Genomic DNA, 14,047 nt, shown 5'->3' on the forward strand with positions numbered 1-14,047 from the left:
GCTGCCCACCGCTGCCCCTTGCTTCATCGTTTGTCCCTAAGGCTTCTCCTCCAGCCGACCCCCCCCGGTCCAGCTCCGGGAGCCACATTTTGCTCTTTCTAACCCAACCCAGTCGCTCCCGGCAGCGCGGGAGGTTGGTTTGGGGAGGGTTGGGGCTGCGCCCAGGCTTTCCTCTCCTGCTCTGCCAACCAATGTCCAGGCAGCAGCCGGAGCAGCGCCGGTGCCTCCCCACCAGCGCAGGGCTATAAATCCCTGTGCCGGGCGCCGCTCGCCTCCCCGCCCTCCACCTCCGGCTGTTTGCTTTGAGCTGTCGGTGAGTTGCTGTTTTTTATTTCCTGCTGTTCCCCCTCGGCCCTCCTGCTCCTCCAGATGCCCTCCAGATGTTGCCCTGTCCCCCGATGGGACTCTTCTGGATCTGAGCTCAAAGGCTCCATTTCATATCCAGCGGTTGGGAAGTGCCTGTGCCCCTTCCCTGCCTTGCCTGTGCCCCTGCCCTGCCTGTGCCCCTTCCTTGCCCTGCCTGTGCCCCTGCCCTGCTTGGCTCGGGTGGGACCAGGCTGCTACCTCCCCCCCCCCCCCCCACGTTCTCCCCTCCAGGGTGGTGTTCTTGGCCAGTGCCCAAGCTGGCTGCCAAGGGGAGGGTGAAGTCAGGGAGATGGTGACTCACCCCAGTGCGTGCCCAGTGGGGCACTGGAGCAGCCTGCATGGACTGGGGGAGTCCATCAGACCCTGGCATGGGGGTGTCTGGGGACACCAAGCTCTTCTCTCACCCCTGTGCCCTTGGTGCCTCCAGGCTTGTTGGCATCCCCCATGGCATCTCCCCTGGAGCAGTGTCTGGCCGTGATGGTCTCCACCTTCCACAAGTACTCCGGGAAGGAGGGGGACAAGTACAAGCTCAGCAAGCAGGAGCTGAAGGAGATGCTGACGAAGGAGCTGCCCAGCTTCAGCGTAAGTGTGGGGCAGGGCTGGCACTGCCCGGGGGCCATGCTGGCACGGGGTGGGGTGTGGCCCTTGGTGAAACCCCAACTGAACCCCCCCTTGCCCCGGGCAGAGCCAGACCAGTGAGAGCAGCCTGCAGAAGCTGATGAGCAACCTGGACTGCAACAGCGACAGCGAGGTGGACTTCCAGGAGTACGTCACCTTCCTGGCCTGCATGGCCATGATGTGCAACGACTTCTTCCAGGACTACCCTGACAAGATGCCACGCAAGAAGTGACCCTGGGGCACGGTTCCCAGGCTGCCCTGCAGCTCCTGTGTCCCTCCCACTCTCCTCCCGCTGCTCTGTCAATAAAGGTTGCTTTGAACAAAGGCTTCTGCCGGAGTCCCGCGGAGGTCTGGTGCCCCAGGGGCAGGGATGCTGCCGCGCTGGAGCAGACCTCACTTCCTTCCACGCTGCAGCTGTGGGACGAAGGTTGGTCCAGACTGGATCTGAGGAAGACATTTTTGACATCGAAGGTGGTGAGAGCCTGGCCCAGGCTGCCCAGGGAGGTGGGAGATGCCTCACGGCTGGCACCAGCCCAGCTCAGGTTGTTTGGGGCTGTCAGCAGCCTGCCCTGGCTGGGGGTGACCCTGCTGGCTGCAGGGCTTGGACCAGATGAGCTCTGAAGGTTCCTTCCACGCACCCCAGCCTGGCACTCTGTGACTCTCTGATGCCTCCCAGGCTGGAGTTTGCACTGCAGCGATGTGGGCACTGTGCTCCCTGTGCCCTCACAAAGCACCCACGGGGCTGGTCCCCACCCTGCACGTTTGGGTGACTCAGTGCTGAGCTCTACCCTGCAGCCCCATGCCCTGCAGCCCCATGCCCTGCAGCTCCATGCCCTGCAGCCCATGCCCTGCAGCACTGTGCACTGAAGCACTCTGCCCTGCAGCCCCATGCCTTGCAGAACTGTGCCCTGCAGCACCATGCCCTGAAGCACCATGCCTAGCAGCACCATGCCCTGCAACACTGTGCCCAGCAGTCCCATGCCATGCAGCACTGTGCCCTGCAGCCCCGTGCCCTGCAGCCCCATGCCCAGCAGCACTGTGCCCTGCAGCCCCAACCACCACTGTGTGGCACATGAGGCAGCACAGCCCTGTGGCTGCCCTTGGCCGTGGGGCTGATGCCAGCCCCCCATGGCAGTGTGGGCTGCCATGGCACAGCAGCCAGGCCTCAAGGCAGGGCTTGTGCTAGGATGTCCTCCTGTGTGGGCACCTGGCTCCTGTGGCAGGTTGGGCAGCAGATGGCAGCAGGGGTGGCAGCATTGGTGGCATGTCCCAGTGCTCTGTGCTGGCACCAGGGCTCTTCAGTGCCTCTCTCACTGATCTGCAGGAGGGGATGGGGGCAACCTCAGGCAGCTGGCAGCTGACCCCGGGCTGGGTAGGATCTTGCCCTGCTGCAGAGCAGAGGAGCTGCAGAGGGTCCTGGCAGGGCCAAGACCACTGGGAGGAGGTTCACCAAGTGCTGGGTCCTGCCTTTGGCTCACACCAACCCCATGGAGGCTGCAGGCTGGGAGGGCAGTGCCTGGGAACTGCCTGGTGGGAAAGGACCTGGGGGGTTGGTGCCAGCGGCTGGAGATGAGCCAGGGGGTGCCCAGCCTCAGCCATTCCATGGCTCTGTGAGCACCCACAGGTGGCTGTCTGCCCTACAGGTGCCCCTGTGAGCACCCAAGGGTGTCTCCTCCCAGGTGCCCAAGTGGCACAGACACAGCCCTGCCCAGCTCCCCACCTGTCCCATCAGGTGCCCCATGCCCTGCTCTGCCCCTTCCCGGCTGGGACGCACCCAGCTGCCTCCAGCCCAGGACCTGCCTCTTCCCTGCACTCTTTTGCAATTTAGTTTTTTTTTTTTTTCTGGCACCATTTCCTCCCCTTCCTGGGTGAGGAGGTTGATGGGCAGGAGTTTCACCACTCCTGACCTCACCTCCTCAAAATCTCAGCAGTTTAATGAGCTTTGTGCCCTCCCAGTGTCACCAGCCTTGGACATCCTTGGGCACAGGCTCCTTGCCAGCCCCTCCAGCCCCTTTCTCACCCAAGACATGCAGGGTTGAGCAGCCCCCCCCGACATGGGCATCCTTGGCACAGGCCCCTCAAGACACACAAGGTTGGTTTAGCAGCCCCCCAGACGTGGGCATCCTTGGCACAGGCCCCTCAAGACACACAAGGTTGGTTTAGCAGCCCCCCAGACGTGGGCATCCTTGGCACAGGCTCCTCTCCAGCCCCTCCAAGGCACGCAGGGTTCAGCAGCCCATGCCAGGCACTATGGCACTGTTGGGGTCTCCTGCATGTGGCACTGGGCCAGGGCAGTGGTTTCTGGTGTCCTCTGCTCTCCCGGGGCAGCAATTAGGGCTGCCAGGAAAGGTCTCCTCCTCAGCCTGGCTCACAGGTTCCTGGCACCCCACCCTGCCTAGGTTGGTGACATCTCCCTTGGCTCCCTGCCAGGGAAGGGTTCAGCAGGAATGGTGCTGGTGGAGAGGAGGCTGTGGGGGGGATGCCTTGGCCAGCCCCCAGCACCTGTGCAGCAGTAGGGGGGGGGGCAGGCAGCACCCCTTGGCCAGGCTCAGCCATGGCAGGGCAGGCACGGGGGTGAGGAACCACATCCCCCCACCCACAGAGCCCCTGGAGACCCTCCCCAGCACCTCCCCAGCACCTTTGGTATGAGCTGCAGGAATTCCACTTCCACCTCACCTCTTCCATCGCTGTGCTCCCTCCCTGGAGAGGTTCAGGGCCAGGCTGGATGAGGCCTTGGGCAGCCTGAGCTGGGGGGAGCTGTCCTTGCCCAAGGCAGGGGGCTGGAACTGGAGGAGCTTTGAGGTCCCTTCCAACCCAACCCATTGCATGAATCTCCACAAAGATCTCCAAGCTTTGCAGCCATGTCCTGGCTCCTGGGGCAGTCCCTGAGCTGTCACCCACCCAAAATGTTGTTTCCTGCTGAGGTCTCTCTTGATGTTTCCTTGTTTTGCCCCAACGAGTTTGGTGTCCCCTCCCTGGTGAGGAGTCCCTGGAGCCTGGGTGTGCAGCTCAGCCTTGCACAATTCCCAGGGTTGCTGTCCTGGGGAGGATGTGAGGCTGTCACAAATCAGAGCCCAGGGAGGCTATAAAAGAGACCTTCTCTCCAGCACAGCACCACTGCTGCTCGCTGTGCACCACCCTCTGCAGACTCCAGCCCCAGCACTGCTCCCTGGTAAGTCCTTGGCACCAGGTGGTGGCTTCAGGCTCCATGCTGCTGGCAGTGCCACCAGGATGAGCCTGGCCCCAGGGTGAGCCCCTGGAGGAGAGGCCAATCATCCTCTGCCTCTGAGGGGTTTAATGCTTTGCTCCCTGTCCCTTCCCAGCAAGATGAAGACCGACCTGGAGCTCGCCTTGGAGTGTGTCATCAACATCTACCACCAGTATGCCATCAGGAAGCCAATTGATGACTACCTGAGCAAGCCTGAGTTCTCACAGCTGCTGAAGGACACAGCTCAGCCCTTCCTGCACGACACCACCCCGGTGAGAGCCCAGCATGGAGCAGCCCCCCTGGGCCTCCCCCCAGCTCCACGGAGCGCTGACCTCCCTGGGGCATGGGGGTGGCCAAGGGCCTCCCAAAGGGGAGGGAGGGAGGGGGCTACTGGGGGTCCTCCTGACCCTGCTGGGTGAGCTGTGGGCTGGCAGGGGGACCCTGAGCCCTGCTGAGCTTCAGGCTGATTCTGTCCCCTTTGTCCTGCTGCAGCCCAACTTGACTGAGGATGAGTACATCCAGAAGCTCTTCAGCCAGGCTGACAGCAACCACGACGGACGCCTCAAGTTCACTGAGTTCCTGACCACCCTCAACCTTGCCCTGGTTGATGCCCACAAAAGGTCCCACCAGGATCCAGGCCATGGCCATGAGCATGAGCATGAGCATGACCACGAGCATGACCATGACCACAGCCACGACCACAGCCACAGCCATGGTCCTCGTGCCTGAAGCTGTTCCAGGGTGACTGCAACCCCAGGGCTGTGCTCTTCCAGCACCATCATCCCCCTCTGCCTGTCCTCAAGCCCAGGCAACCTCTAACCAAAGCTCTGCCACCTGCCTGTGGCTCTGAAATAAAATGTTCTGCTTCAAGCATCTGCTGTGTCCTCCGGTGCCTTGCACCCACTGCCTGGGGGGGCTCAGTGCAGGGGGGCTGGAGGGGCAGTGGGGGAGGGAAGGTGGCACGGGAGGGCCTCATCCTGCTGCAGGACAAGGTGCTGCTGGTGCCAGCTGAGCAGCACAGGCTGGGTGGACTCCAGGTCCCCAAGAGGTGTCAGACCTCAGGGTTCTCCAACTGCCTTCCCAAGGCTGTCCCTCAGCAGGGTGGCTGCCCCCAGCCCCCTGCCCCTCCGCAAGGGTGGGGGATGTGGAGCCCCCCTTGTGCTGGAAGGTTCCTGGGGAGGAGCCCAGGGCCCAGGACCTCAGCCCACGGCCCTCTTTGCACCATCTCCAGGACCTGCCAAGGGTGAAGCACAGCCAGGGACTGCTTGCCCAGGTGGCTACCAAAACCCAGCTCTGGAGCTGGGGGTGCAGCATCCTGGGGTGGGTGCAGCATCCTGGGGTGGGTGCAGCATCCTGGGCTGGGTGTGATGAGTTTCCAGCCCTCAGAGCTGCCAGTGCCTATTCTGCAAGCCCCAACACAGCACGGAGCAGGGCTGAGAGGCTCTGGAGAGCATGGGGCAGGAGTCTCTCAGCTCACAGCACTTTTACAATCACCACAGGCTCCTGGGGGAGCAAAAATGAGTGGAGAGGAGCTCCTGGATCTGCCAGGGACTGAGCACTGAGTGGGAAACAAAACATCAGCTGAAACCAGAAGCCTGACCCAGGCAGAGTGAGGCCTGGGGCTGTGAGAGGCTCTTTGTTCTCCCTGGCACAGCTGAGAAGCTCTCCAGCTTCACAACTTTGCCATTGGGAGGTTCTGCTGCCCCTCTGCTCTGCCCTGCTGAGGACACCTCTGGAGTGCTGGGGCCAGGGCTGGGCTCCCTCCCCAGTTGCAGAGGGACTGGGAGCTACTGGGGAGAGTCCAGGGGAGGCTGGGAAGGTGCTGAGCAGCTCTGTGAGGAGCAAAGGCTGAGAGCTCCCTGGGGGGGCTGAGAGCCTGGAGCAGAGCAGCCCCAGAGGGGATCTGAGCAATGCTCAGCAAGAGCTGAAGAAGCTGTGGGGGGCAAGAGGCTGGGGCTGGCATCTGCTGAGTGGTGCCCAGGGCCAGGCCAAGGGGCAAGGAACACAAAGTGGAACCCAGAAGGCTCCAGCTGAGCAGGAGGAGAAACTTCTCTGGTGTGAGGCTGCTGGAGGCCTGGAGCAGGCTGCCCAGAGAGGTTGTGGAGTCTCCTGGTGTGGAGAGCTCCCAACCCCCCCATGGCATTGTGCCCCTGGGCAAGCTGCTGGGGGTGCCCTGCTGGAGCAGGAGGGGTGCAGGAGATGATCTCCAGAGGTCCCTTCCCACCATGCTGGGGTTCAGTGATTCTATGACTCTCAGTCATGGATGACTTTGTCCCTTGGCTGGTTCCAAGCTGATGTCCCTCCTCTGCACTCAGTGGCAGAGGCCAAGGCAGCTTCCCCCTTTTGGGACCTCCTTTTCCAGAGCATTTCCCATCCCATCTCATTTTCACACCACTTGCCCCAGCCCTTTCCTCTTCCTCCTTCCTTGGTGGAGGAAGCTGGATGTAAATCAGGGTGGCAAGCCCAGGTGAGGTCTTCACTGGCCTGGGGCATTAACTGGCAGGAGTTTTGTAACTGTCACCTCTGTGTCACCCCTCTTGCAGTAGGGAGCAGCTGTGAGGGGGATGGAGGCAACACAAAGAGCTGAGACAAAGGTTCCAGGAAGAGGGAAGGACCAGAAAAACAAAGGGGGTGCCCAGTCCTGTTTGGGGATGCTTCTTGCATGGCCCAGAGGCAGCACCAAGAGCTGCTGCAGGACTCTGGTTCTGGACTGCCTGAGTCACCTCCTTGCTGCTTTTTGTTTTCCTGATCTGCTCACTGGGGGCTCTCAGCCACCCCCAAACTGTGTCTTCATCCCCCAGGTGCTCTCAAAAGCATCAGCAGAGGTTGGGGCTGGTCCAGCCTCTTGTCCCTGGACTCTCTCCAGTGGCTCCAAGTCTCTCTGGAGCTGGGGAAGGTTCTCACTGGACTCATCCATTTTTTTTCTCCTACACCCTCATGAGAAGGAGGAAATCTTCCAGCACATCCCAGAGCTTTGGGCAGGTGCTGCCAGGCCAGGCCAGGCTCCTGCTCTGGGCTCGGTTGCTCTGGGCTCAGTTGCTCTGTGCTGGAGCATCCTTGGCTTGCCCAGCAGCTGAGCAGCTCAGGCCTGTCAGGGGTGGCAGAGGGCTGGAAGGACATTTCCAAAGCCTGGAGGGTGCAACCAGGAACTAAGGGCAGAGGAATGAGATTGGGGAGGTTTCAGGAGGTCCCACCTTGCAATTTTCAGGTATGGGAAAGAGAAGCTCAAGCTGCTGCCTGCAGCAGGTGTGTCACCAGCTCTGATGAAAGAGGACTTCAGGCAGCTATAAAAGAGCTGCCCAGAGCCTGTGGAGCACTGCAACAAACTCATCCTCTGCAAACCCTCCTCAAAGACAAAGGGTAAGTGACTGCCACGAGCCCTGCAGGAACCAGGATGAGGGAGAAATGGTCTGGAGCATGCTGGCCCTCCCCTCCCTGCCATGCCCCTTGGGCTCCAGGGTGATGCCTTCTGCTGGGGGCAGGAGCCTGGTTTGGGCTACCAGGGTAAATCATTGGCATTTCTGTGCCAGCCTCGGGGAGCTGTGATCGGGTTTGATGGTTTTGGTTGCATTTGATGATCTCAGAGGTCTCCTCCAGCCCTAATGATTGCCCTGGCAAGGAGAGAACCCTCTGAGGGTGGCACTCAGCAGAGAGCAGAAGGAGAAGGAGGTTCAGAAAGAGGAGGAGGAGGGGGAGAAGGTCAGGCAGAGGCTGCAGTGAGGCCATAGCTGAGCTGTGCCCCTTGCTGCCAGCTCCCTGCCCCTTGCTGCCGGCTCCGTGCCCCTTGCTGCCAGCTCCCTGCCCCTTGCTGCCAGCTCCCTGCCCCTTGCTGCCGGCTCCGTGCCCCTTGCTGCCAGCTCCCTGCCCCTTGCTGCCAGCTCCCAGCCCCTTGCTGCCAGCTCCCTGCCCCTTGCTGCCAGCTCCCTGCCCCTTGCTGCCAGCTTCCTGCCCCTTGCTGCCGGCTCCGTGCCCCTTGCTGCCAGCTTCGTGCCCCTTGCTGCCAGCTCCCTGCCCCTTGCTGCCAGCTCCCTGCCCCTTGCTGCCGGCTCCCTGCCCCTTGCTGCCAGCTCCGTGCCCCTTGCTGCCGGCTCCCTGCCCCTTGCTGCCAGCTTCCTGCCCCTTGCTGCCAGCTCCGTGCCCCTTGCTTCCAGCTCCCTGCCCCTTGCTGCCAGCCCCCTGCCCCTTGCTGCCAGCTCCCTGCCCCTTGCTGCCAGCTCCCAGCCCCTTGCTGCCAGCTCCCTGCCCCTTGCTGCCAGCTCCCTGCCCCTTGCTGCCAGCCCCCTGCCCCTTGCTTCCAGCTCCCTGCCCCTTGCTGCCAGCTCCCTGCCCCTTGCTGCCAGCCCCCTGCCCCTTGCTGCCAGCTCCCAGCCCCTTGCTGCCAGCTCCCTGCCCCTTGCTGCCGGCTCCGTGCCCCTTGCTGCCAGCTCCCTGCCCCTTGCTGCCAGCCCCCTGCCCCTTGCTGCCAGCTCCCAGCCCCTTGCTGCCAGCTCCCTGCCCCTTGCTGCCGGCTCCGTGCCCCTTGCTGCCAGCTCCCTGCCCCTTGCTGCCAGCTCCCTGCCCCTTGCTGCCAGCTCCCAGCCCCTTGCTGCCAGCCCCCTGCCCCTTGCTGCCAGCCCCCTGCCCCTTGCTGCAGGCTCCCTGCCCCTTGCTGCCAGCTTCCTGCCCCTTGCTGCCGGCTCCGTGCCACTTGCTGCCAGCTCCCTGCCCCTTGCTGCAGGCTCCCTGCCCCTTGCTGCCGGCTCCCTGCCCCTTGCTGCCAGCTCCCTGCCCCTTGCTGCCAGCTCCCTGCCCCTTGCTGCCGGCTCCGTGCCCCTTGCTGCCAGCTCCCTGCCCCTTGCTGCCAGCTCCCTGCCCCTTGCTGCCGGCTCCCTGCCCCTTGCTGCAGGCTCCCTGCCCCTTGCTGCCAGCTCCCTGCCCCTTGCTGCCGGCTCCGTGCCCCTTGCTGCCAGCTCCCTGCCCCTTGCTGCCGGCTCCGTGCCACTTGCTGCCAGCCCCCTGCCCCTTGCTGCCAGCTCCCTGCCCCTTGCTGCCAGCTCCCTGCCCCTTGCTGCCAGCTCCCTGCCCCTTGCTGCCAGCTCCGTGCCCCTTGCTGCCAGCTTCGTGCCCCTTGCTGCCAGCTCCATGCCCTGCTGGCTCTCTCTGTCTTGCCTGGCAGCTGCTGCTGCTTAGGCAGAGCTGAGGCTGGGGGTGGTTGGGATCTTTGCTGCTCCTCATGGCTTTGAGGTCTCTCCACACAGCCTCTGCAGTCCCTCAGGAGCTCAGCCATGTCTGCAGGCACCAGGACCACCACCTCCCGTGCTAAGCCCCAGGAGTTCCCTGGGAACTGCACCCTGGAGAAGGCTCTGAGCACCATCGTGGATGTCTACCACCGCTACAGCATCAGGGAGGGGCACCTCGACCTCCTCAGCTTCAAGGACTTCCAGCAGCTGCTGACAGAGCAGGCACGAACCTTCCTGCAGGCCTGTGTGAGTGCCAGGGCAGCTGGGCCCTGCCCCTGGGCTGCCTGCTGCAGGGCTGGGGCTGGGCTTGCCCCCGGGGAGGCTCCTGGGGGGATGGGGGTGCAGTGCCCACCGCAGGTGGGGTCCACAGAGTTGGGTTTCTGCCATCAAACCCAGCCTGTCCAGGGGGCAATCCATGCCCATCCCTCCTGGCACTGCAGGGGTGTGGAGCAGCCAGAATCCCAGCAGAGCCCCAGCAGGGTGGGGTGGGAAGGGACTGCAAGGCAGGAGAGGGTCCCAATGCCTCTGCCCAACGCCAGGGCATGCAGGGGCAGGGCTGGGTTGGTGTCACCAGGTCTGGTGGGAAGCTGAGGGAGGGGACATGCAAACAGCTCTCCTGTCCCCCACCTGCAGGGCAGGAGCAAGCCTGACTACCTGACCAAGCTCTTCCAGGAGACAGACCTGGACAAGGACAAGGAGCTGAGCTTTGAGGAGTTCCTGACTGTGCTGGGCAAGGTGACCGACGACGCTCACCGCATCATGCACCACGAGGAGCGCTGCAAGCCGGGCAGGGACTGAGCCCAGCGGTGCCCAGCGGTGCCCAGCGGTGCCCAGCAGTGCCCAGCAGTGCCCAGCACAGCCCAGAGCTGGCTGCTTGCTGCCTGCTTGGGCTACTCCATGCTTGTGACACAATAAAGCATCTCTTGAAGCTCACTGAGTCCTTCCTGTCCCAGCTCTGCCTTTGGCATCCATCCCAGGGGTGGGCAGGGTGGGCATGGCCCTGCTGGAGCTGTGGGAGCAGAGGTTTGCACCTCAGAACCCCATAAAGGAGGCTTGTGTGGAGCTGTGGTGAGTGGGTGAGGGCTCTGCCTGGCCCAAGGATCATGGAATAGTTTGGGTTGGAAGGACCTTCAGAGCTTACCCAGTCCAACCCCTGCCAGAGTCCCAAGCAACCTGCCCTGGCATGGTGCCAGCCATGGGGCACCTCCCACCTCTCTGGGCAGCCTGGGCCAGGCTTTTCCCTTGCCAAGTGGCTCCTCTGGATGCAGACCCCTGGGGCCTTCTTGGGCACCTTGCTGGCTGCTGGCCACCTGCCATGGCCACCAGGCTGCTTGCTCTGTGCCTCCTTCCCCCCTGCAGCTCCAGCAAGCAGAAGTGGCCTTGGGGACAGGACTGCAGCTTGGTGCAGCCCCTTCAGCATGGCTGAGGGATTCTCCTGCTGCAAGGAGAGCTGCAGAGCCAGGCAGAGGAGACCAACCCCACTCCTTCCAGGGAGCTGTGGAGTCCCTGGAGCCTTCTCCAGGCTGAACACCCTCAGCTCCCTCACAGCAGAGGGCTTCCAGCCCTGCCAGCATTGTTGTGACCTCCTCTGGTCCTGCTCCAGCAGAGCTCAGCTCACCTGGAGCTCCTGAAGCATGCCCCAGGCCTGCTCATGGCCAGGTTTTGGCCTCCACTTCGTGCCAGAGATCAGCACCACGGCTGGCAGGGTGGCAAAGCCCCGGGCAGCTCAGCTGAGTCAGCACTCCCCGAGGAGCCACTGGCAAGTCTGGTTCTGCTCCTCAGCTCCAGGGCTCTGAGCCAGGGCTGCTGCCACACAAACAGCAACAGCAAAGCAGCCCCAGGGAGAGGAGGACAGCCCCGAAGGAGACAAAGACACCTTGCAGCCACACCTTGTGCCACAGCCCAGAGCTGGCAGAGCAGGCACCACCCTGGGCACAGGCTGGTGGTAACTCCAGGAGAGGAGATGAAGCTGCTGCAGCCCCACCTGCAGCTGTCTGGTTGTGGGCAGGGGATGGTCCTTGGGGGCACTGCCCTCAGCACCAACTCTGTCCCCATGTCACACAAGTGCCCTTGGCCATGCCTGGCCCTCCACCCATCCCTGCCCACCTCCCTCCACCCATCCCTGCCCACCTCCCTCCACCCATCCCTGCCCACCTCCCTCCACCCATCTCTGCCCATCTCCCTCCACCCATCCCTGCCCACCTCCCTCCACCCATCCCTGCCCACCTCCCTCCACCCATCTCTGCCCACCTCCCTCCACCCATCCCTGCCCATCTCCCTCCACCCATCTCTGCCCATCTCCATCCACCCTCCCCTGCCCATCTCCCTCCACCATCTCTGCCCACCTCCCTCCACCCATCCCTGCCCACCTCCCTCCATCCATCTCTGCCCACCTCCCTCCACCCATCCCTGCCCACCTCCCTCCACCCATCCCTGCCCACCTCCCTCCATCCATCCCTGCCCATCTCCCTCCACCCATCTCTGCCCACCTCCCTCCACCCATCTCTGCCCACCTCCCTCCATCCATCTCTGCCCACCTCCCTCCACCCATCCCTGCCCACCTCCCTCCACCCATCTCTGCCCACCTCCCTCCACCCATCTCTGCCCACCTTCCTCCATCCATCTCTGCCCATCTCCATCCACCCTTCCCTGCCCACCTCCCTCCACCCATCCCTGCCCACCTCCCTCCACCCATCCCTGCCCACCTCCCTCCATCCATCTCTGCCCACCTCCCTCCACCCATCTCTGCCCACCTCCCTCCACCCATCCCTGCCCACCTCCCTCCACCCATCTCTGCCCACCTCCCTCCACCCATCCCTGCCCACCTCCCTCCACCCATCCCTGCCCACCTCCCTCCATCCATCTCTGCCCATCTCCCTCCACCCATCTCTGCCCACCTCCCTCCACCCATCTCTGCCCATCTCCCTCCACCCATCTCTGCCCACCTCCCTCCACCCATCCCTGCCCACCTCCCTCCACCCATCCCTGCCCACCTCCCTCCATCCATCTCTGCCCACCTCCCTCCACCCATCTCTGCCCATCTCCCTCCATCCATCCCTGCCCACCTCCCTCCACCCATCCCTGCCCACCTCCCTCCATCCATCTCTGCCCATCTCCCTCCACCCATCTCTGCCCATCTCCATCCACCCTTCCCTGCCCATCTCCATCCACCCATCTCTGCCCACCTCCCTCCACCCATCTCTGCCCATCTCCCTCCACCCATCTCTGCCCATCTCCCTCCATCCATCCCTGCCCATCTCCATCCACCCTTCCCTGCCCATCTCCCTCCATCCATCTCTGCCCACCTCCCTCCACCCATCTCTGCCCACCTCCCTCCACCCATCTCTGCCCATCTCCCTCCACCCATCTCTGCCCACCTCCCTCCATCCATCTCTGCCCACCTCCCTCCATCCATCTCTGCCCATCTCCCTCCACCCATCTCTGCCCATCTCCCTCCACCCATCTCTGCCCATCTCCATCCACCCATCCCTGCCCACTCCCTCCACCCATCCTGCCCACTCCCTCCACCCATCTCTGCCCATCTCCCTCCACCCATCTCTGCCCATCTCCCTCCACCCATCCCTGCCCATCTCCATCCACCCATCCCTGCCCATCTCCCTCCACCCATCTCTGCCCATCCCTCCACCCTCCCTGCCCACTCCATCCACCTCCTGCCCATCTCCCTCCACCATCTCTGCCCATCTCCATCCATCCTGCCCATCTCCATCCACCCTTCCCTGCCCATCTCCCTCCACCCATCTCTGCCCATCTCCATCCACCCTTCCCTGCCCATCTCCATCCACCCATCTCTGCCCATCTCCATCCACCCTTCTCTGCCCACCTCCCTCTTTCCCTTCCCTGCCCACCTCCCTCCTTCCCTCTCCCTCTCCTCGATGGTTTTGCTGCCAAATAGATTTGCCCTCAGGCTGCCAAAGCTCTCCTGTGCCTGGGGGGGAGTTTTCTTGAGGCAACTCCTGAGCCTTGCTCTCTCCCAGCCTGGCTTCAAACCAGGCAAACCTTGGAGACAGGCTGCAGGTCCCCGGGGGACCTTTCACCCCTCCAGAGGAGGCACCAAAGCAGCTCAGGCAAGGTTGGACCCCCCCCAGCTGTGTCCCAAGGAGCACTTGCCCAGGCTGGGGGCCATGGCACCTGGGCTCCTCCAGCTGTGCTGCCCCAGGAGCTCTTCCCCAGCAGGAGGAGGCAGGAGAGAGGCAGCTCCCAGCCCCAGCTGCCCGCAGGTCCCCAGGCACGGCTCAGCCTCTGCAAGCTGCAGCCAGGCTCCTGCTGCCATCTGGTGGCTTGGCACAGGAGGGTGGCACAGAGCCTGAGCAGCCTGACCTCACCCTGCCCGGGCACAGCCTGGGGCTGCCTCCTCTCCTATCCCTGGTTATTTTGGGCACCTCCTGCTCTGGTTACTTGCTGACCTCTTCCACCTGCTGCAGGCTCCCTTCAACCCCCAGACCCACCCCTGTGGGGTCCTCAGTGGCTGTCACAGGAAGGGTTGCACAGTGCCCAGCCTGGTGGCACTGGGGGACTTGAATGCACCATGAGGGTCACCTTGGTTGTCAGCCCAGGCACAGCCACAGTGAGGTGAAACTGCTTGGTCCTGGGCTGCTGCTGAGCTCCACGGCCAGGA

At 63.4% G+C, this 14,047-nt stretch overlaps 3 protein-coding genes across 3 annotated transcripts; all 3 read left to right on the forward strand.

Moving 5' to 3' along the window:
• The first annotated feature begins 274 nt into the window (after window positions 1-274).
• On the forward strand, window positions 275-1,298 carry LOC128978884 (protein S100-A4-like). Its single transcript, XM_054396920.1, has 3 exons — window positions 275-313; window positions 794-948; window positions 1,052-1,298. Exons 2-3 carry the CDS (start codon window positions 811-813, stop codon window positions 1,214-1,216), a joined length of 303 nt encoding a protein of 100 aa, XP_054252895.1. The 5' UTR covers window positions 275-313; window positions 794-810; the 3' UTR covers window positions 1,217-1,298.
• Window positions 1,299-4,124: 2,826 nt separating this feature from the next.
• Window positions 4,125-5,016, forward strand: LOC128978962 (protein S100-A12-like). Its single transcript, XM_054397017.1, has 3 exons — window positions 4,125-4,156; window positions 4,308-4,464; window positions 4,685-5,016. The coding sequence occupies exons 2-3, from the start codon at window positions 4,312-4,314 to the stop codon at window positions 4,919-4,921; spliced, it is 390 nt and encodes a 129-aa protein (XP_054252992.1). The 5' UTR covers window positions 4,125-4,156; window positions 4,308-4,311; the 3' UTR covers window positions 4,922-5,016.
• A 2,510-nt stretch (window positions 5,017-7,526) lies between these two features.
• On the forward strand, window positions 7,527-10,209 carry S100A7 (S100 calcium binding protein A7). Its single transcript, XM_054397015.1, has 3 exons — window positions 7,527-7,552; window positions 9,430-9,657; window positions 10,045-10,209. Exons 2-3 carry the CDS (start codon window positions 9,457-9,459, stop codon window positions 10,207-10,209), a joined length of 366 nt encoding a protein of 121 aa, XP_054252990.1. The 5' UTR covers window positions 7,527-7,552; window positions 9,430-9,456.
• The last annotated feature ends 3,838 nt before the right edge of the window (window positions 10,210-14,047 follow it).

Source organism: Indicator indicator, chromosome 40, assembly GCF_027791375.1.
Source record: "Indicator indicator isolate 239-I01 chromosome 40, UM_Iind_1.1, whole genome shotgun sequence".
Taxonomy (NCBI): domain Eukaryota; kingdom Metazoa; phylum Chordata; class Aves; order Piciformes; family Indicatoridae; genus Indicator; species Indicator indicator.

Coding starts and splice junctions, on each gene's coding strand:
- LOC128978884 (XM_054396920.1), top strand. CDS start 811: ATGGCATCTCCCCTGGAGCAGTGTCTGGCCGTGATGGTCTCCACCTTC. Junction 949..1,051: donor AGGAGCTGCCCAGCTTCAGC/GTAAGTGTGGGG, acceptor TGCCCCGGGCAG/AGCCAGACCAGTGAGAGCAG.
- LOC128978962 (XM_054397017.1), top strand. CDS start 4,312: ATGAAGACCGACCTGGAGCTCGCCTTGGAGTGTGTCATCAACATCTAC. Junction 4,465..4,684: donor TCCTGCACGACACCACCCCG/GTGAGAGCCCAG, acceptor GTCCTGCTGCAG/CCCAACTTGACTGAGGATGA.
- S100A7 (XM_054397015.1), top strand. CDS start 9,457: ATGTCTGCAGGCACCAGGACCACCACCTCCCGTGCTAAGCCCCAGGAG. Junction 9,658..10,044: donor GAACCTTCCTGCAGGCCTGT/GTGAGTGCCAGG, acceptor CCCCACCTGCAG/GGCAGGAGCAAGCCTGACTA.